Source organism: Glycine max, chromosome 14 (assembly GCF_000004515.6).
Source record: "Glycine max cultivar Williams 82 chromosome 14, Glycine_max_v4.0, whole genome shotgun sequence".
Lineage (NCBI taxonomy): Eukaryota > Viridiplantae > Streptophyta > Magnoliopsida > Fabales > Fabaceae > Glycine > Glycine max.
In genome coordinates, this window is record NC_038250.2 from 2025845 (window position 1) to 2049573 (window position 23729).

Sequence of the window (23729 nt, forward strand, 5' to 3'; positions counted from 1 at the left end):
ACTGACTCAGACTTTTATTGGTGAGCCCCGCGTTGTCTGCAGCTTGCATATGCAGTAAATGCCAAACAATAAACAAGCGACCAGATCATTCAAATGCATTGTCTCAATTTCGGATTTACCTCATTTTCTAGGTCATTCTTTTTAATGTTTTTAATGTATGACCTTAAATTAATGATCAATGTAAATCAACAAACAATGTTACAGTACATTTTAGAGCCAATCTTGTGGCTCTTTTTTTTCTTTTTTTTTCTTCAATTCTATTATACGGGCTGCAAATTGCAATGCAACATTATAAGAGTGTTCCACCAGGTTTTCTGATAGGTTAGTAACAACCTAAACAAGTCTCTTTGCATCACACTTTCCACCATTAGCATTTTAACTATTCTAAAGTAAGAAGTAGGAAAAAACAAGAGTTACAACTTACAAGTGGTTGTACATTCTAAAAGCTAGCCTCCACATAAAAGTTAATCTTATCCAGTATAGCTAGCTATTAGATAGAGCTTCCAAAAGGTAGCTACAGTAACTTCCTCCACATGGAAGGCCAATGTGGCTCCATGAGGGGTGAAGGTGGGCACATGTCCGTTCAAATTTTTAAAATCATATGAATACTGTGATGTCGTATTCGGTCCAATGCTCAAACTATTTGTTTGGGGTTTGATTCCAATAAAACAATGAGGTATTTTTCTTCTTTCAAAATAAAAAACCTAAATAGAAGGAAATTATGCAAGCACCAAACCTACTTTCAAGGATAAATTGTTACTGTGCCTAGGTGAGGAAAATTTGGTAGCATTTGAACCATTTGATAAAATTTTAAATGGAATCCAGTTGTTAAAGAAACTCGTGAGGAATCTGTTTTTATAATGGCCAAAGGTGGTTAAAAACACTATGGTTAAACAATGAAACTCCTTTGTATCCGGTGTGTATAACCCGCATAAAAACACTTTACATTATCCACATTTTTACTCGTACAGTAGTACACGTACCAGTCTGATTTATTTATTTCTACTTGGAAAATAGTTATTGCAGGAAAATTTTTTTAAAAAAAAAAATTATCTTGAGCAAAGGAATGTGTGGATTGAATTACAAGATAGGACTCAAATTCGGTTGTACAGTTTATTGATAACTGAAACCAATGTTTACAAGGTTTGCCCAGAGAAAGCTGGCTCTTTCTGGGGAAGCACTAACTCATGTCATCATCATCGTCTTACACAAAGCACCACCAGAGACTGCTACTTCTCCACTATGAAGAACCTTTTCTTATTCTCCACAAGGATTGCTCCACCTGGCCAAACTATTCACAAGACAACATTCTTCTAGAACAACCTTGTCATGCCATACTGAACAGGTCCAACCTTTCTATGAGCAGTGGTACTAATCCCACCATATTGATGAGCCTTTGACTGCAGCAACTTTGTCTCAATGGCTATTCGGTCATCCTGCTCTATCTTGTTCACTCCTGCTCGTGTCATGAAAAAAGGGTTGGTGTCAATATTGATAGCTGTGTCTGGTGCTATTTTGGCATTCACACCACATTGCTGAGCAAGTTTTGATTGTAAAGATACACCCTTGTCAGCTTCTGTTGCTGACCTTTCTTGTTTTCCAGAGGTTGATCGTTGATAATGATTCGTAGGGAGGATAGGTTGAGAAGGAAGAACAGAACCTCTCATAAATGTCCTTGGATCATATGTACCCTTGACAACACTTGCATATTCGTATGGAATCACTGGCCCAACAACTTTTCCAGGTTTTGCTGAATACAAGAATGTTAGCTTATTGATTACTAATAATGCATACAAACTAAACAAAGGCATGATGATAATTGATAACAATCACATACCTTGTGAAAATTTTTGCAGACCCGGAATAGACCTTGGCGCAGGACTTTCTGTATCCCTGGAATTATTATTAAATTCCCCAGTTGTCTGCCGGTTTATGCAGGAAGCAATGTTTGATTGCTCTTTCGAGGGTACCATATTTGAATGTACCATTGTTGACCTGTCAATGATTCCAAAAAAGAGGAAAGCAAACAAACAAAAGTTCAGTGTGATGTAATCTGATTAGGCTCCCTATGAATGAAACAGTTGTAACAGCAAATGCAGCCAGGAGAAGATGTGGATTATTTTGGTCGATTTCATCTCATGCCATGCTGAGACATTCAAAGAGCAGATAAATAGGATAGTGGGGAAATGAATTAAGAAAAAGGGCACATAGAAAGTAATTAGCAGCAATATAAAACATGGCTCAAATAAATATCAACAGCGGGTTTGAAGTGAAGGGTATATACAACCCTTAGACTTCACTACTAATCCATGTCTCTAGTCAATGTAAGATCTCAACATTTAACTACAAGGTGTAAACACCACTTTGATACTGTATTACGCTATGTAAAAACTGTTGGAAAGTCATCTTAATTGCGGTCATCCTTGACCTGCCTTAATTGCAGCTTTGAAGGGGTGTATTTAGTATCAACTAGAGATATGATGTAAATGGAGGTTATAAAGTTTGGATAATCCTCACCTTACAAGTGAGTTTTGTGGGATTGAGTTATGTCTAACGCTGTTCATGATTTGGTTATTCAAGTAACCATAACCATAACTACTAAATAACCAGACTACAAGTTGTTATCATAACCATAACCAAAACCAAATTTGTACAACCTGTTATGATTTGACATAACCGGTTATTGTTTTAAAAAACTGGTTATATCTAATGAAGAGATATCTTAAATATAATACAATCAAAGTAACCTATTGTTAACAACCTATGATTACAACCAATGACAAGTGAAACCAATGAGATACTACTACATTAGTGAATTACCTTGGAAGTGATGCATGCTTTCTTTCAAGTGGCATAATTGGATAACTTTTACCACCATTTTCCTCGAGATGAGAAAACTGCTGTTTGAACTGATCAACAGCACTGTGAAGAATATGCACCAATAAAGGGTAAGGAGAGAATAATAGAGTAGAACATATGAATTAAAAATATTAAGGAAAAGAAGATAAACAGTTGAAGTATAAATCAATAAACCAAAAATAAAAACCTTGGATAAAGAAAATTAGTTCTCTCTGTTCCATTTATGTAGTCTTTCAATAATTGAGGATGGTACTCTAGAATCTCACGGAAAATTAACTCTCCAATTTCTTCCTTTGTGACTCTTCTCCTTTCGAATTCAAACTCCATTTTTGTAATAGGCTGGCAGGAAGGTTCCCTCTCAATCTTTGAAAGTCCCTTGAAGTAAGGATCAGCTAATGCCTGAAAATGTCAAATCCTTCAGAATTCTAAAGCAAGGAAGTCACATATTGTTGCACATCAATTATACATTTCTATTCTCCAAACTAGCCGACCCCACCTAGTGGGATCAGGCGTTGTTGTTGTTGTATTCTCCAAACTCCAAAGAAAAAGCATAAGCTCAAGAAGCAGTTAATTATCTGAGTAGAATGATTTTTCAACACACACACACACACGTAAGAAATAGAGAACAATATAAAAACCTCTTCAGCAGTAGGCCGATCTTTTGGATCAAAGGCGAGCAACCTTTCCAGTAGTCGTAGTGCTAAAGGGTCTGCATTAGGAAATTTTTGTGCAAATGGTATAGGCTGCTTTTTCCTCATACTAGTTAGGTATCTCCGTGCCTTATCATTGCGTACCTGCATCCAACACAGATTCAAAATTGTAAACCAGCCAAACAATGATGTTAGTGAAACTTAGTTAAGAAAATACAAGCAGTTTTCCCTCTAAAGAGAAAAAAAGAAACTACCTTGGATATAGTATCCAGCGAGGGAGTGCCAAGCAAATCTGTCATCAGATCCAACTGATGGACAACGTTTTTCCCAGGGAAAAGAGGCTTTCCTATTAATACTTCAGCAAAGATGCAACCTATACTCCAAATGTCAATTGCTGGAGTATACTGCAGTCAGTACCTTACCGTTAGCTCATCAGCAGACACAAAATAAAACTAATAGAAACAGAAAACCAGTGGATTAAGAATAAATAACAGATTGGTCTTGGGTCTTACTTTTAGTTATTGATGAGAAAGAAGATAACAGAAAGCATGTATCATGGGTTGATATGCAATTTCTACACACAAAACTAATGAGCATGAATTAGGTATGGTGTGAGTCAAGACTATGCATAATTAGGTTCTCTACCACTTATATGATATCTGAAAATCTTGAAAAAGCCATACCCTTGAGTAAAATGATCCACAGAGTTCTGGTGCTCTATACCACCTTGTAGCAACATAATCCTATAGAAATGTATTTAAGTAAGCAAGAAAACATCAGCCCCTATGTTACCAATATCTTTTATATGAGGGAGCAAAAAATCTAGCAAAGCTGTTGAAAAGGTACAAAACAAACAGAGAAAATGTTGGGATGGAATACCGTCCAAAACACAGTTGTTGGTGTGTCATTGAAAGCAACTCTAGCTAACCCAAAATCACATATTTTAAGTTTACAGTTTGCATTGGCTAGTATATTCTTTGGCTTCAAGTCTCGATGATAGACATTTGCTGCAATGTGTTGAAATGTAATTGGTGAGCAATATTGACATTGATGCCAGCAACCTTATGTTGATAAATAGACAAAGTAAAATATAAAAAGGACAAATGAATAAGAAAAACATTTTGGCAAAACCATAAAAGTACTATACAAGTTTAAGGAGATCCAGGAATGAGGTGCAAAAAAAAGTCAACAACAGCAATAGTTAGAGAAAAAAATATAGATGATCCTGACATCTTTGTAAGAAAAAAGCTAAGGAATGACACAATTTCAATTACATTTCATTGTAGAGAGAAAACAAGCTATAGTCACTAACAACACAATGCACATTAAAAGAAGATATTCATGAACAAGTAACTATCAAATATTGAAGAATACCAGTGTGAATATACTTCAATGCTCGAAGTAACTGGTAAAGAAAAAATTGATAGTGCTCTTTTGTTAGGTCATCATTGGCTTTAATGACTTGATGCAGATCAGACTCCATGAGCTCAAAAACAACATAAATATCTTTAAAGTCCCTCCTAGAAGGAGGCAGCATAACATGCTTAATTTCAACAATATCAGGATGTCGAAGAAGTCTAAGCAACTTTATCTCACGCAGAATACGCGCAGCATCAGATACATGCTCAAAGATATCATGAATCTTTTTAATTGCTACTTTTTCGCCAGTATGAGTGTCAATAGCTGAACAAACAACACCATAGCTTCCTTTTCCAATGACCTCTTGAATTTTGTACCTGCTGACATCGCCATAATCGGAGAAAAATTCCATCTCCATTGAGCCCTGTAACAAAGATATTAAAGTAATCCGCAAAGGAAAATCAGGCAAGCCCAAATTTGATAATCTAGAAATGTTAATAAATCAAGCTAAAGCACCAATTGGGAAACAAATTTTCATAATTGATAAATAGAAATTAAAATAATAAATAATCTTTCTTTGCTGTGTTACAAGGGAAATTAATTTATATCTCGGAATCCATGACCCATCATAAGCTTAATACACATAACACAAAATTTGTGTGTGCAATAGAATTTACATTATGAAACTCAGTATTGAAGAATCATAGACTCAAAGAAAGAGAGTAGAAATTAGATTTGCAGTAATCTGATCATGTCTGCATAGATTGGACTAACACAAGAAAAATAACAAAAATAAACATAAAGAAACACATTGTCACCATACAACGTTTCACTCCCCAGCTTAACAAAGCCAAAAGAAGGGGGAAATACAGCACTTAAAACCACTCAACACATCACAATTCTTATGGCAAACCAATATTCATTTTAAGACGATTTTTTTTTTCTTTGCCAAATCATCATTTCTTGTCATTCACCAACGTTTATTTCGGAGAGTCAATCTCGTACAACGCACCTAAAGCGTGCAAGACACATTTCAGAATACGTAGAAACAAAGAAAAGCAAAAGGGTGGGTTGATTGGGATGGAAGATCAACCCTAGGAATGCCATCTAACCAGTTCAAAGAAGCATCATGCAAATTTCATCAACACATTAGACCCCCCCAAAAAAATGGTGAAAATAATAAAGATCTTGTCAACCAAATGTCACGTGGGGGAAATAAATGGTGTCATGTGATGGATTAAACATTAGGAGAGAGCTAACTAACATCATAACACAGCCCCATGGAACCAACAACTTAGCAGAACCTCACTCCCACACTGTGACTTATGTAATCTAAAATTCTCGGTAGCAAGTAGTAACCCACCAACACTAAACAAGACAAGATTTTATTTTTATAATTCATTCGGTTAAACTCAGCTTAGTACCAAAAAAGGGCACCTTCCTTATTCATTCAGCACAGAGAAAAGCTTGAAAAAGTAATTATTTTTGTATAGCAATTAATTAGAGTAATGCTTGGAAATGAGGAGAACAAACAACAAATTCACCTTTTTTCTCTGATCTTGCTGCATTCTGAGGCAACAGCTACTCCAAATTAAGCCACCAATACGAAACAGAAGAAACTCATAGAAAGGTAAGTTTCAATTTTGGTTTAAAAAAAAAACTCAAGCACATTCGCCCCACCTACCCCAGCTCCTTCAACAAACACAGAATCCAAATAAAGCCCCACCTTTAATCCCAACACCAAACTGCTACCACCCATCAATCATGAAACGACATAGCTCTAACTTAGTGACAAAAACTCACTAATCCGTAATCCCTCTCTCACACACCCACCATAGTGATCCCAGTGAAGCTTCTTCCACCAAAAGCGCGTGTGAAGTTGGAGCTGAAGAAGCAAAAAACGAATGCCCCAGAAGAAGAGCACACCGACACTGGGAGAAGGAGTGAAAAACTATGAAAGTTTCTCTTGTTGAAGCCTTGAAAGAATGAGTTGTTGTTTATTGTAAGAAAGGGTGGCTCTTCTCTCTCTCTCCTTCGCATTCGCTTGTGAGATACGGATATGGGATTCTTATTATACCGAAGGGGCGTATTTGGTATTTTGAGAAAGTGTGGAGGGTGGTTTCGTGATTTCAGGTTCCGAAAGACAGGTGACGAAGTAAGGTGGCAGATACTGTTGTGGAATTACCTGTCTGTCCCCTCTCCAACTTACATGGCACAGGGAATGTGCCAAACACGTGTCAGGTTTCAACTTTCAACATACTTACCATATATTTTTTTTAATTTAAAATTTTCAATATAGCATTTTTTTAAAAAAATTCTATAATATTTATTGTCACTTGTTTTAATTATTACGATGAATTAATTAACATGATTTTTTTATAAATTTAATATATTTTATAAAAAAATTATAAAAATTAATCTAATAATGAGATTATTTAATTTTGTATTTTACATAAAAGTATTAAGTGGTATAAGTGAGATATTTAGTGTCAATTAATCCGGAGTCTTTTATTTTATGTATCAAGTTCATTATGAACCCAAAAAAAATTGGTTAAAAAATTATAAAGAAAATTAATATGGTTCTTTTTTAGAAGAAAATCAATAAATAAATTTTGTGTTCAATTTTAAAAATAAGAGGCCTAATTAGCTTTTAAAACTTTAGGAAACTAAAATTGTAAATAATCCAAAAGAATGAGAAAATAAATAATCCAAATTAGAAAACCAAAACTATAGTTAAAACTAAATTATAACTTGTCCACTTGCTTGCTTATATTATGATCCTAAACTTAAGACTATGTACTTATACTAGGTTAGAATTAAATTTATTCATCTTAAAATATTCAATAAATTAGCTGAAATTAAAAGAATATAATTATATGATTTTTGATGATTATAATTTTTAAATATATCTTGCTAGGTATTCCAAATGTAAACAAAGTGAAAATTCTATTGACAATTATTAACTCTTCTAAATTATGGAAATATATTACAAAGTGTTTAACTCAGTACAAAATACGTGATTTTATAGTGGTTGTAACTTTGAATATAAAACAAAGGTTAAAGAGTTTGCTAATTGGATTCTAGTTTTGGGTGATGAAAAATTAGGAACTACGAGGATGGTGAAGCTGATATTAACATTTCCGAAAGTTTGTTGGTTCAGAAGTGAGAAAGTTCAATTGAGGATTTAGTAAAGTTTACTAATCCAAATTTGATAAAAACACCGCTAATATTGATTACTTTTAGGTTAAAGCAATATTTGACTCCTATATTGAGAGTATTAAGTTCAATTAACAAGTATGTCATATATATCATTATTTCCTGGTGATGAGAAAGTATATCTCAATTCTGATTCAATATGGAAATTAAGTTGATAAAGATATTGATATTCAATCTAATTAGTAAACAACTAAATTTCTAAATAATATGAAATGCTTTGGACTTCTTGATTATCAATCGTTTTGGAAAAAAAGTGTTCTTTCGATGCTCACGAGAAATATGAATGTTTTTTTTTATTGTCTTTGAAATGAAACAAGACATTTTGTTAAGGAATTAAGAGTAAATATTATTGGTGTTAGTATTGTTAGTAACAATAACAAGACATATTTTACACGCTTTTTGAAAGTTCACCACAAAACCAAACAATTGTCTATTGAATTCTAAAGATAACAATTTTCACTTCTAGTGTTCGTTATTTCTATAAACAAAAATTAAGCGTAAACTTTGTCTCATGTTTTTTTTTCTATCAAGACCAATATTTTTTCATGATCAATTATATATTACAATTTCACAAGTAAAAATAAACCAATTTTAATTTGTAATATTTACTAAAGAAAATCAAGATCTTCAATTACTAAACATATTACATATAATAAAGCATGCCAAAAGATATAAAATATAATAATACCTTATCTTTTATATTGATGTTTATTTTTATTTTTATTTGCTTTTATTTATTAGTATCATATTGACTTATTATTACTTCTTTTAAGCTAATCCAAGGTGTCTTTATAACAAAAGGTAGGGAATACTTTTTAAAGTTAATGACCATTTTGATCTCCGGATTCATAAATTATTGGTAATTTAGTCTTTAAAACATGAAAAATATTGAATTAGTTCTTAAATATACAAAAATTAGAACAGTTTCATATTAGTTATTAAGTTTTATAAGATTATTTTAATATTAAATTATAATGTTAAATAATCAATTTGAAGTTAAATTCTAAATTTCATAAATCAATTTGATATTAACATATGACAAAAGGTATTATCGCACATTTTAGACATTAAAGAATTAAATCAGAATTTTTTATTTTTCATATATTAGATTGCGAATTATTTATATATTGAGGAATAAAAGAGTTCTTTACTCTTTTTCTTTAGAACAAATAATTTTATACGATACTAGATGATGTAAAAATAATCTAATATAATACGTGTTTTTATTTTTATTTTACTGCATTAGTTAAAATTCACTGTTATTAATTAAAGTCAGTGCAGTTCACAGGGTGGCCGAATAATAATGCAGATTAAAAGTACACTTTAAAGGCTTCTTAAAAAAAATCACGTCACATAGGAAGAATGTGACTTTGTTTACACATATCCCTAGAGATTCATTGAGCATAAAAACATAATGAATAAATCAAATCAAGAAGATGTTTGTTTTATACAAGTACATCAATTATTGTCACCCCTTTTTTCTGTTCCCCGTATGATCCTAAACCTAAGCTGCATTATATTTGCAGAAATTGCATGACAAATACACATTTCGTAATACTAATACTCAGACTTCGACCTTTCTTTTCCTTTACACTTACTCTACTTACACAACAATACCAAGCATCCTAATTAACCACAGGACTTATCAATACATTCAACAGAGACAGAGTGAATCGTTTTCAAAAATCAAAACAATGATATACGAGATTATCTACTCAATCAGATAAAAAAAAATAAAAAATCTACTCAACAACCAAGTGGTCGAGATTAATATATAAAATTAGTTCTATTTTGTCTGTCGTCTGCTCTCTTTAATCTGTAGCTAAAGTTAATTTCAACGTAGTTTTTTTTTTGTTTTTGTGTGTGTGTGTATAACATAGTGGCATACTGCTTGTTGGAAATTGGATTACGAAGTGCTTTTTAAGCTGCTCAATCACCAAATTTTAACAGTACAAACCATAGAAAAATAGTTGAAGATGAAAAGTTATTTCCCACAAAACAGTTGCATTAGTGTGTATGCATTTTATCGTTTTATAGAACTGAGCATTATTCTGAAAAATGTAGTTTGTTTAGATGCCGTAAATGGAAGCGAAAAATTGTGTATTATGCTTTCAATTAACGTTTCAAAATTGACCAAGGATTTAACATATACTAAAATTTGTCGCTATTCAATTTTCTGAACGGCCATTATTCAAAGTGTAAAATATATGATGAATTTCTGTGTAAAATATGACTTCATGTTGAAAAAGAAATATTTGAAATGATAATATACCATTTAAACACGTCTTTTTCTTGTAATAAAACATTAATAGTACAAACACAATGATATCTTTGAAATGAAAATATACCATTTTATAAATATGTCCTTTTCTTCTAATAAGACATTAATAATACAAACGCAAAAGAATGATATTGATCTGTGATGAACCTATTAGCAATCATATATCATAGAAATGAAAAAAAAAAGTTCAAAATTATATATTTAAATGATAGTACTAAAAAAATATTAATAATATGTAAAATAATATACTGTACCTATAAAAAATGTACCATAAAAAAGTAAAAAAATACAAAAAAAAAATTATCAAAATGGTGAGATGCCATATCGATCCTCATTAATGTCATGAACGTTGTGGCCTTGTGGGCATCGTCCATTTTAAGAATTGGTGACTCAGAAGTTGGGGACGTGCGTGTAGGAGTTCCAATATGCATGGTCTGCATCATCTCACTCCGATTTTTATTTTTGATTGAAAATTTTAAAGAGTAAATGATTTATATATAAAAAAATTATATTATCATTTAATCATAAATTATGATATATAATAAGTTTACTATCTGTTACAACAATTATCTACAATAATTATGTTAAAAGACCTATAACCATTTCATTGACAATTTTTTAGCATTTTCCACGAAAATTATACTCCAAGCAAACATAATTTTAGTTATAGCATTGAGAGTTATAAAAAATAAAACATTAAATAGTTTGCTCCTTGATGTGATACGGAGTAGCATTTAGTAGCGGAAATGTGGAATACATTATTGATTTGCTCAATTTTAATTGAATATCTACGTACATACTTTAATTTGCTGTAAATTTTAGCAATATTAAAGTGGGGAACAGCATGAGCATGCTTACGCAACGTAGCACGTGCAACGCGTGTTTCGCGTTCACGCTATCTGGACTCATGAACCAACGCGGAAGAATATATTCAAAATTATGTTAAGGGTGTATTAACAACACATTTTTTAATAATATTTTAAGATTATTGGTTACTATTTGTTCTTTTTTATTTACTAAAATCAAGAATTATCTGAAACAGAAAGGATTTTTTTTTTGTATAATTTTAATAAAGTTTTCTATTTTATTTTCTTAACCAGTTTTCGTGTCTGCTTGCATTTTCCTAATTTAAATTTTTAATATAATATAGTTTTTCAAAGTGTATATATATTTTTTTGTATAATTCTATTCCAACTTATGGATGATAGTCACATTTAGCCACAAAAAATGAAATGGTTAAAAGTATATATATTTGTTTTATTTATGGATTTAGTTAAGGTCATTATATTAGGTAATTCAACATCACTAATTCGGATTTCCTAGACCTCCACGAATAATTTTTTTTTATTTTAATAACTATAAACACTAAGTAGAATATAAATAATTATTTATTATAAAAGGAGTTTAGTTTTAATAAGTTGCCTGTACAAAAGAATAACACTATTAATTAAAAATTATCTTAAATATAATTTTTAAAATAATTATTATAAAAATAATATTATCATATATGACACTGACTAGATAATAAATAAGAAAATATACTATTACTATATTTTAATTAAATTCTTATAAAAAAAATAAAGACAAAATAATCATATGATCTCTCAACCTTATAATATAGAAGTGATATATAAAATGTGAAACATATGCATGTTTATTGTGAGATACTATAGAAAAACCTAGTTTGATGGTTGTCATTGATGGTTTCTTTTAGCCGTAAAAAAATGATGTTTTTTTAATTGAAAAATAGGATATCTAACAAAAGAGTCCAATAAACTATCATTTTAGTTCTTAAAAGTGTATGATATTATTATATTAATCTCTTTGAAAGTAAGGAAAATTTAAATAAGTTCTTAAATATGCAGTTCGTCGATCACATTATAATCAAAAATTAAAAAAAAAATTGTAACTTAAATGATAATATTAACAAATGTTTTGGAAGCAAAATAATAGTAAATAGTTAAGTTTAAAGATTTATAAAAAAAATTAAAATATCATAAACTTATATTAAAAAAAGTAATTTTAAAAAACAAGAGGACAACGCTATACCAAAATAATGTAGTAATTTACTAAAAAAAAGTCATCATAAGAATATACTAAGGTCGGTGTTTAGATGCATGAAAGGTTGTCCATAACCTCCAATATGGACATTTTATCTGTCCTGAAACGTATTGTTGGCGAATCAGCAACCCCCTCTATATATCTCCATTTCATTCGTGTCCCTCTTGTCCTTCAATTCTAGTTTAAATTAATGCAATCATTATTGCCTTGAAAAAACAAATAAAATAATCACTAATTCAGGGTTCAACGTATGGTTGGAGTTTATGTGACGTAGCAACAACAGTAAAATAGTATAATAAATTGAAGTTGCATTTCTTATAGACAACAAACGATGACTTTCATCAAAATTTTAATTCGGTAAATTATTCTAGTAAATACATAAATAATTAACGGAAAAAATAATTATGTGTTGGGTTAGGTATAAACATCAGTGATTTATGGTAATGAGTCATGAGCAATTATCATTTCACTCACAAGACACACCACCTTAATCTATTATTAGGTATATTTTGGATACAAGGAATTCACCATCGTCATCTTATTCATCTAAATCGGTCACTAATTATTTTGCAACTAAGGAGGATAGATGGGAGAAATTTATATCAATGAATCATGAGCAACTACATAAGTAAACTCAGGTCTATAGATCTTTTTTTCACTTATATTTAACCTTCTTATTCTTATTTGATAATATAACTGTATTGTTGAATTTGATTTTAAATAATCAAGTGTTTTTTTAGTGGTGCTAATTAAGATTTCATTTATAAATTATTCTTGTGTGCTTTTCCAAATGTAGATTTTCGAGCCTGATCTATTTTTATTTTATAAATATGTAAAATTTCTTCCTTTTTCTTCAATAGTATATATAACCAATAGTCAATATATGACAAAAAAGATTCTTGAATTAGCCATAAGGGGGGACTCACCTGGCCTGTTATATATCTTGGCTCAATCATGATGCATAAAGATTGTGATGTTGTAAAGTGATGTGGCCCAATCATGATAAAATATAAATTTTTTTGGCATTCGTTCGTATATGTGACATCGTTGCAATATTCGTTATGACTTATGAGTGATGAAGTCAATTGAATAAGTAATCAATGAATTTATGTTAAACGAAATATACATAAATAATTGATTTAGTTTAGTAACAGGTTAATTCAATTTGTGTTCTACATTCATATGGACTACGGTGTTACAACTTTGCTTTTTGTTGTTATAAATTTGTGCTTGAATTTAGATATTTTCATGTTAACAAATATCATAATATATATAGAGAGAGAGGTATATAATATGCTAATTTCATAGCACATTCAAACCCCACCTTGTCAAGTAAGAAGCCAACAAAACAAACATAACTATATTATGATTTAGTGTTTTAAAATTAAATGTTAAAAAATGTAAAGCGTCTAATAAAAATATTGGTTATATTAAAAGTTTAGTACTTACACACTTAATATTATTTTTCAGTTTAGTCTTTACATGAAACTTTACATTTTAATTCTCACATAAAAATAAGAGTTTAATTTTTAATGTATTACCAATATAAAAAATAAATCTTATACTATTAATCAGTTAGAAATCGTCTTTTATATTATTCATAAGATAATAATTAAAAGGCAACAACCTATTAAATTATCGTATATGATAGCTTATAATTAATTGATGGTGTAAAAATTCTTTGAACGGTCAATATATACACTATTAATTCTAAAAAATTTACAAACGTTTCTTAACATTATCTATACAATATACTAATAACAATAATAATAAATGAAATATCTTTCGGTCCACATTTCATTAGATAGTTTTAAACCATTTCTTAAACTTTCATCTTTTTTTTCTAATCTACAGTAACTCTCCTCACTACTTCTATATTGTTAGTTTTTTTTATTTTGTCACGTTTTTTATTATCTGTATTTAACTCTTTTTTTATTTCATTTAAAAAATTTAGAGACACGGTTTCCCTAGTTATAATAGTGTTAGAGTATTTTTCCGATAAAGATTAAATGGAAAAAGTGTGTTAAGTATATGAACCAAAATGTTAACAAAGAAAAGGTAAAAAAAATATTCAAAATGAAGTGTAAATTCATTCACATAGTGTCTAAAATGAAAAATAGTAAATATAAGGACAAAATCTAATATCGTTGTAACATGAGAAGGACCATTTATTCGTGTAAATAATAAAATGAGGAATGTTTTCTTGTAGAAATAAAAACAAAAAATGATGTCAGGTGTAGGGGCTTAATTTTTAATTTAACTTAAAAATAAGTATTTATAAAAAAATTAAAATAAAAAAGTTAATTGTATTAAACATTTCATGTAGTTTTTTTCTTAATTCGCGTCCATAATATAACACAAAACACACATGACATCTTAGATCATTGTTATTTATTTATTTAATATATTTTATGATAATTACGTTTGAGGAGAAAAAAACAGAAACCTAATTTTTATTTTTTTTGGAATAAAAAAACCTTAATTTTGAGCATGAACTTTCAAATAGGTCATATTTACATAGAAGACGATATTTACACAAATTTTCTTACCTCTCATGCAACTATAGTTAATTTTTTCTATTAGTGGGATTGCCTTCTTCCTTTTGTGGCATGAAAATACAACATAAATAAGATAGGTCTTTTTAACTATAAATTCTTTTGATAGATAAGTTGAGTTTTCATGGGGTTTGATTGTTGTCTCCCATGACTTTTTATATATCTCTTTTTTTTTTTTTAATGATATTTTTTTGACATGTATTTTCTCTCCATCCTAATTAACGATACCAACTTAGTTGGAATTACTTGTTTGTGACTGACTCAGAATTCAAGCCCATCTTTATTAAAAAAAAAAAAAAACATTTTCGCAGGAATGATTGAGGTTGACATAATAATCATAAACAGCCGAAAAAAAATTAACCCTTAGGCGTAGTGTACGGATCTGTAAGTTGTTGTCTGAGCACAGGGCTGCATATTTACATAATTGACCTTTCCCTATGTTTTGGGGTCTAAATACAACCAAGTATAGTTTAGTGGAAGGAATACATGTAGGAGTCGTATATAAGTACACAGCTTCGTGGATTACATATCCCTTAGAAATTGAAGTGAAAAAAAGTTTATAAATAATCTTCAATATTTCTAATAAAATGATCCTGAGCATACTTAAGAAATTGAGTTGGGATGAAGGGTTCCATCGAGGGGCAACGAGAATATACGGTTGCCATATGAACACCAGCGAAGATGTGGGACCAACTGATGGGACTGCTCTCCATTTGGATTTTGGACTTCCTAAAATGTCTTGTTGTGTTTGTTATTCCTGTATCTTCACATACCTTGCTTCACAGCCACATAATAACAAATTCTACTATATAATCTTTTGTCTAGTGAGAGACTTTACCATCTTACGTGTTAGCAACAGCACAACAAGAAACACATTTTTCCTTAGTTGCCACCCAATGTCAAACGATCTAGTGGACTAGTTTAAGTATAGTGGGAATTTAGTAATTACATCGGTTGTTAATGGCAACCACGATAAGACCTAGAATGGTCACGTACCTAAATTTCTATAAAACAAAACTCTAGACAAAGTATGAAAAAAAATAATTTTAGGGTTACTGTAAGGGCTGTGCTGTGATAATAGTACTATTTTCAGTCCTTCAAATTTTCAAATACCCGGAAAACTATATAATGAATAAACTTGTAGTCCTTTACATTAAAATTACAGCTGAATTTAATGGAAATTGATCCCTGACTATTCCTACGCATTGGCAGAAATACCTTTGTAGATACCACGGAACACCTACCTGTTTCATCCAAAATTTATACAGTGGATGGAAAGATTCAAATCAACTTCCTTTCTCTCACCAGAAGTAGAAAGAAAGATTGTGGTTGCAAGAAAATACAAAAAAAAAAAAAAAAAAAGATTCAACAGTACAACCAACATTTCATCATTTGATTGTGTCAACTAATGTGACCCCAAGACAGCTCTATTTGACAAATCAAGAATAGGTGGCACTACCAAGCAAGGGAATTCTTTGACTGCTGCAATTTTAAGTAATAGGAATTTTCTATCTCCTCCTGCAATATTCATTATTTAAAATAGTTATGATAGGTAAGGTAATACTTGAATGCTGAATCTGTAATAAGGTATCATATTATTAAGATCGACACCAATGTTTTAAAGAATTTGAATTGTAATAAAGAAAAAAAATACACGTATAAATGAGAAACAGAAAGAGTCATTCCTAGCATTCTCACATTACTTCTTTCACATGGAATAGATTTTTCCAAATGATTCATAATACCAGTATCAAGGTTTTTACATTGCATAGGTTTTTTAATGCAATAAAATGATGTTTAAGGGAAAATAACTAAATTTCACCCACATTTATGAAATGATCCATACCTTGCAGGCTTTTAGTAAAGGCTGTAAGAATGACAATCTGAAAAGCGTAATTGCATTTCCAAGCGTAGTTCTATTGAATTCTGCTATCAAACAAGGCATTAAAAATCTCTTTCCTTTGTAATGGAATCCAAGTCACAATTAGAATTGAAGGAACATATCAATGTACATAAACAGGATCCCCATAGTCCAAGACACGTGGTGATGACAATGTGAAGATTTTGTAAAACAGGAAAATTGGATTGAGTATAAAATTAACATACCACCATCAACATCAGCTCTTGAACCTTCATAATTAAGCTCTTCTATCAGCTGCAATGTTACATACAACTCACAATGTCAAGATTCACATAAACACAAGACATGTTCAGAAATTCTCAGAAAGCAGCATCCTTATGTGTTTTCCTTTTCACACATGAAAATGTGTTGGAGAAGGGAGCATGTGTCTTTATGCAAGTTCCAGATCCGAAGTAGTAAATACAAACATACCCATTGAACTAAGCACCGTTTTGGAAAGTTTTTCTCTCCCTGGAATGCATATCAGAAAACTATCATTGCAGAATGAATTTACCTGTGAAAGGGTGGGTACTGTAGTAGGATCAAACTCCTCACACCGTTTTGGATCAATGGGGACACAAACTCGGCCTAGAACAAAGAATAATACCATGTAATGCTAAACAGTCAAATGAGCTAATGAATCTATCAATCAAATTTAACTGGGAGATAGTTTTATAATTAAAAGATAAAGATAAAATCATAAAACCATAAAACCATATGATTATAATGTCACCAGTGAATTCTCGAGCCTCATAAAAAATATATCAATAATAATTGTGCACAATTATATACTAACCTGTTTTAGGATGTACACAGAATGGTGCTTTAAGCAAATGATTCATGTGTTTAGAAACCTAAAACATGAACAGTCTTAATAAGTCAAAAGGTGTTATTGGTCTTCTATAGAGACATTGATGGGCAGTATAATGACTGCAGAAATGGTAATAGCATGAAAGATAACAGTGGATATGAGAAAAAGGCCAGTTAAAAGATGAACCTCCATATCTAGCCTGGGATAGGTAAAGCAGAACACAATCTCTTCAATGCACCGACGCAGCCCTTGTGCCTACAAAAAGGATTAGGAAAACATTAATAATAAATAGCAATATCAAATGATACATGTTTCAGCAAATCCTGCATCATTTTCTGTAATGAATCATACAATTTACAATCATCTTATATGAACAATAGAGGCTTGAATTGTGACCTTGATATTCTACATTTCCTAAAAGGAAGCTTGAATACCTTATGTTTTCCAGATTGCAGCAACTGTTTGCACTGTTCCCATCGAACAACATTGATGTCTTCTTTTGCACTAGAAGACCGCCTACTATCTTGCCATCTTCCCCTAAGTTCAGAAGCAATGGCTGCAAAAGTAACCCATGTGTTGCATAAGATAATAGCAGGGAATGAAAGAACAAGGTTCATATGAAGGGAGGACAGAAAACAAGGTACATTCATCAGGAATCATGCCAAGGATCTTCTCATATCTCTCCTCGGTAGCAAGTAAATTTTGACCTGTAAGCAGATTTTTCTCAAAATAGTCCTTGAGAACATTAGTGTATGATGTCCTGGAAAAATAAAATATTGCTTAGCATATGAAATAAGGTAAGGCTGCGTACAACATCCCTCCCCCATACCTTCGCATAGCGAAGAGCCTCTGGGCAATGGGGTACGAAGTTTTTTATATGAAATAAGAGATCTGATTCAGAAAGTTAATGATTCATATTAAGACTTACGCCAAGAAAGGATGAAGAGCAGCACCCATCAAAGAAACCTTCTTGTGACTATTTTCATTGCCCTGGACAGCATATGAAATCAACAAAAAGTTTATACATGTATTGACAAACCCACTTGTCATCAGTATACTATACCTTGTAGACACGAAAATAGTCAGCAATAGCACCTCTTTGTTCATTTGTCAACCTGTATAAGTGAAGGCAACCTATTTGAATTTATGACTGTACAGCCACAAGTAGATAAAGGATAACTTTTGATTGTTTACTGTTTAGTGCCTCACCTTCTTGCCTTTCCATCACAGACCCAACAATGAACACCTCTGCGCCCACTATATACCCAGAGAATGTGTTTGAAACCAAAGTCATCTGAAACAGAAGCCCCAAAACAAAAGTCAACACAACAGTTACAAAAAATGCAGATACCACCCCCCCCCCCCCCAAACAAATAACACCCATTTGTTTTGTGCAATCACCACTAGATAGGCTCAATCTTGCCATATACGAAGCCACTAAATATAATAAGAATGCATGTTGGATATTCTATATCCCTCCCTCCCATAGTATTTTGACCATTTTCATATATGAAGAGCATCTCAAAAAAGAATTAGGACAAAAAAACTCAGTCATTGAATAAAGATTAAGCACAATGAAAGATCAGAAATGGGATGAAAACAAATGCAGAAGAGATGCTTGATGAACCTCAAAGCATGCAATACAGTAATAGGTGTAATTAAAATCAAGCAATACCATACCACATATCACAGAGTGAAGGCTAACTTAAGCATTGAGCCTCCTCTAACAGGTATATTAGGCATTGTTGAAGCCTTATATTTCCCAGCAATAACAATGTTCAGGAAATTATGTTGAAATAATGAAACGTACAAGATACAGCCTAGACTACAACTATTATCATAAATTTTAAAGTAGAAATCATGTCTCTTTCTGCTTCAGCAAAAATAAACCTATCATGGTGAGAGATGACCAAATCCAGTAAAGTCACTTTCCCCTGCTATGTTATGAATTGGGAGAATCATACTTGTTGTGAGGCAAACTTATGTTATTTTAGGAGGATTCTGCCAGGTGACTTACATCAACTCCATGGTCTTTATATGTTATATGAGATGTACTGCTATCTTATTATTTCAATAATTGTTTTTTCAATGTAATGAACAATATAAATGACAAAATTGCACCACTTCTCCAATATCATATAAGATGCAAAATACTACCTCTTAAGGCAGTATCAATCACTTTGATCGCTGTAGTCATCAACGGCCAGCAAACCAAACAAACATCAGCGCACCCGAACAGCAGTATCTAACATCATCATAATCTGACATATCCTATAGAAACTCAAAATACAAAAGGGTGTCAAATGTTAAGAAGGCCACAATAGCTAAAGGCTTCACTCCAAGGCTGAAGAAAAAATCTTACTATATCAAAAATCAACTCCCTCTCAACTGGGGCAAAGACATTATTATCACCACTCTGTGCATAGGCATTCCTTTTTGCAGGCTGAACCAAATACAAGGAACAGATTAGTAAAGAACAGAAACGCTGGCATTATTGCTGCATGAGTTATAAAAGACTTGAAGCATAATAATGAAAACAAAGTAGAGAGGATTTGGATAAAAGGGGACATTTTACATCAACAGTGTAGACTGGTCCAATATCTATCTTAACAGGGCACTTTTCTTTGATGGAGTTTTCGAGCTCGTGGGCATTGTGGAAAGATTGGAAGCGCAGATATATATCATTCTCCAGAGTGAAGGAAAACTCTCTTCGCCCAATGTAGGATTGATCACAACCAGGGTGCTTCCCATCTACAAATAATCCCCCCATAAAAACAAATTAAAATTAAAATTAGAGTCAAATATGCTTTTAGTCATCATTTACGAAAATGCATCAGTGTGTGGTTCCTATTTACATAAACCAAGGACAAAAAAAGAGACGATTTTTTGTGAAGAACAAAGACACCAGTACACCACCCCTAACACCCATCGCAGGGACTAAAATGACACGATTTTTTCAGAGGGACTAAAAAACAAATAACATCCTATTAGCAGGGACTAAAAATATATTTAATCCTTAAAATTAAAATTACGAATGCATCGCCATTCAACACCCATTGGAAGCATGGATTAGGCGATATTATTACCGTTGCCATAAGACACCCATCTGACTAAATCAACAAAAGGAAACAGCTTTCCTGGAGAAAACGAAAAGAAGAGAAGAGAAAACGTTGAAAAGGTTAAAACCCATTACGAAACAATGGAAATCATGCTAATTTGGTACAGAGATTAAAAGAAAAAGACGAAACGGGAAGTGAAAGTAACGAACCGTAATATAGTTTGAGGTGATTGAGATTGAAATCGGGTTCTTGATGTGGGATCATTTGCTTTGCGACCGAAATTATGAACTGAATCAATCGGAGAATTGTGTTCGCCAAGTGGGAAACGGAGAAATCGAGAGCGAAGTGATTGGTGTGTGAACGAGATGGCGGGAAGATCAAGATAAATGTGGCGGGAACTGAGACGCTAATGGGCCTAAGCCTCTGTTGCTTACTGCACTCCCATTATTATTTCTTGTACTTTCCACTACATTATGGAAAACTCATACTAAACATACAAAATAATGGACTACAATGGTAATAAGTGTAGGAAACAATAGTAGAAGTGCAAAAACCTCCACATTTAGTTCCTCTTGCCAAGAAAAAAACAATAATTGAAGGCCATGATTCAATTAACTTAATCGGGCAAATTTATAATTAAATTATTTTTAGAATGTTCGTATGTAAGTAATTTATAAAAATAATGTATCTATATTCAATTCATTCAACAGGTAAATCTGAATGTCCTTATGTTTGTATTTTTTTCATTTAAAGAAAAGATAATAATATATTCTTTGACACATTTTTAACACATTATCATTTATTAATTAAAAATTATTAAAAATTATATTTTTTTCACATCTTATTTAATAATTTAATAATTTTTAATAAATTTAACTAATATGATGCAAAGATAATGACCAAGCAAAACTATCAACACATTAATCATTGTGTTTAATCATTTAGTTAAAAATAAAGAACATATAATATATAAAAAATGAAAGAAAAAATAAAATAAAAAATAAAAAATAATATTTTAGAAATTACAATGAAAGTAAAAAAGCAACCAAATATGAAATAAATTAATAAGACTTTTTATGAACTTCCTGCAAACTTGAGTAAGTTTTTTTTTTTTTTTGAAGAGCTTGATTGCAAGCTCACCCAACTTACTTTCAATATCTGGTGCATATTCTTTAGCTTTATTTACTTACATGAGAAAAGTGACGTATTTTGTGCCAATTGTGTTCATTCCAATTGCTTGAAAAATTATGCAAGCAATACCAATGGGATTGTTACTTGACATGCGCTTTGCAATGTCTCATTGTTTGAAGAATTTAGAATTATTCTTGGACAAACTAATGTAAAACTCTTAAAATTATAGATAGTATAAAAGGAAAAAAAAAGTATATTTATATTAAAAAAATTATTTTATCAATTTTTTTTATTCCTCTTGCGACTCTTTTCCTTCCCCATTATTTATGGCCCTTTCTCTATTTATGCTTTTTTTTTACATATTTATTTAGGCACGTACATGCTTCAAGTATTTCTTTTACTTAAATGTTATATTTTTTTTAGAAATGTAATACACTTGCAAAATTTGTATAACATCACTTGTTGTATCTGACTCATTTGTTACATTTCAAATTTCTCTCTTTTTTTTCTCTCTTTTGATTGGACAAATTATCGTACAATTTATTATATAAGTATAATTTTTTTCTCGATCTTGTTATGTTATTCATATAAAGAATATATAATACAATTTTTTTAATCTTTATTTCCATAATCACAATAATCATGTCACTACTACAAAAGCAGAATTCAACGTCGATTAAAAACGGTTTTCTACGTCGGTTGAAGACCGTCGTCGTCTGCAACGACGTAGTAAATTCGATCAATTTCAATGACGGTTATGCAATTCTACAATTCTAAGATGGATTGCTGGACAATCCCGTCTTAGAAATTAAGAAAGACTACGACGACCGTGTGGACAGCACCGTCGTAGACACAACCGTGTTCTACGACGGTTGTGTCCTAAGACAATAAATTTATCCTCCAGTTTATTCAATTACAGAGACAACTAAGGATAAAGACAATAAATGTCAAGCTCAAATTCAACATGACGGGTTTCATCAAGTTCAGTGTACTAACTTAGACAAAACGATGCTCAATGAAAGTGATAATCTGTCCGTTTAGTCACTGCCCGCAAGGAGGTTGTTCCCAAAGGTCGTTCAGTCAACGCCCGCAAGTCAACTTCATCAACGACCACTGAAACACAAAAAAAAAAAAAAAAATTACATTTAACAACTTCAGATTACATAACAACCTAAACAAAAATCACAGTTTCTCTCACAAAACACACAATGTATCTTACCTTATGGAACCAGCTTACAAACGTTAAACACTACAATGTACACCACGATGTAGACCACCAACAACAACTAACGACCTGAGACGACAAGGAAGCAGAATCGTCAAATGAATGAACGAATATAACACATGCAAATGAAGGGATACACAAAGAAGACCAAAATGCGGCTTTACCTTTGTCGGCGGCGGCTGCAAACAAAACAACACGCGACGGACAGGAGATGGTGTTTGTCGGAGACAATGCTAGGGCGCCAAACTAAGAGTATTTCAGACGAAATTTCAACTAAAGAAGTCTTACCCCGCGCCAAAGAAAGGGAAAGTAATAAGCACGTGCCGAAAACGTGATACAATTTTGGATACAACGAAGGGTCCTAACAACGACCGTTGTTGAATGACAACTACGAACAAAACATACAACGACGATTCTTCGAGTAAACCCGTCTTTGTATGTTAACGCATTAAATCACGTGGTCTCCACATGTAACCACCAACAATACAAAAACGGGTCTTGGGCTAAGACCGCCTTTGTATCTAAATGACGAAGATGATGACATGTTTCTACTTTAACAATACAAAGACGGGTTTTGGGTTAAGACCGTCTTTGTATTTTAACGTCTCCAATCACGTGGCCT

At 31.6% G+C, this 23729-nt stretch overlaps 1 protein-coding gene and 1 pseudogene across 2 annotated transcripts; both read right to left on the reverse strand.

Annotated features, from left to right (window-relative positions):
• Positions 1-1054: 1054 nt before the first annotated feature.
• Positions 1055-10796, reverse strand: LOC100305373 (MAPK). 2 transcript variants are annotated; one of them, NM_001251280.1, is made up of 11 exons: positions 10714-10796; positions 6702-6753; positions 4884-5292; positions 4389-4516; positions 4193-4252; positions 3932-3961; positions 3498-3653; positions 3113-3258; positions 2821-2922; positions 1838-1995; positions 1314-1750 (listed from the first exon to the last, which is right to left on the reverse strand). In NM_001251280.1, the coding sequence occupies exons 1-11, from the start codon at positions 10794-10796 to the stop codon at positions 1314-1316; spliced, it is 1761 nt and encodes a 586-aa protein (NP_001238209.1). The 2 variants fall into 2 exon arrangements, with proteins under 2 accessions (XP_006595489.1, NP_001238209.1); XM_006595426.4 differs by lacking the exons at positions 3932-3961; positions 10714-10796 and adding an exon at positions 3764-3913 and having other exon boundaries at positions 1055-1750; positions 3047-3258; positions 6413-6914.
• Positions 10797-16006: 5210 nt separating this feature from the next.
• LOC100778725 (DNA primase small subunit-like) lies at positions 16007-21127 on the reverse strand (annotated as a pseudogene).
• Positions 21128-23729: the final 2602 nt, after the last annotated feature.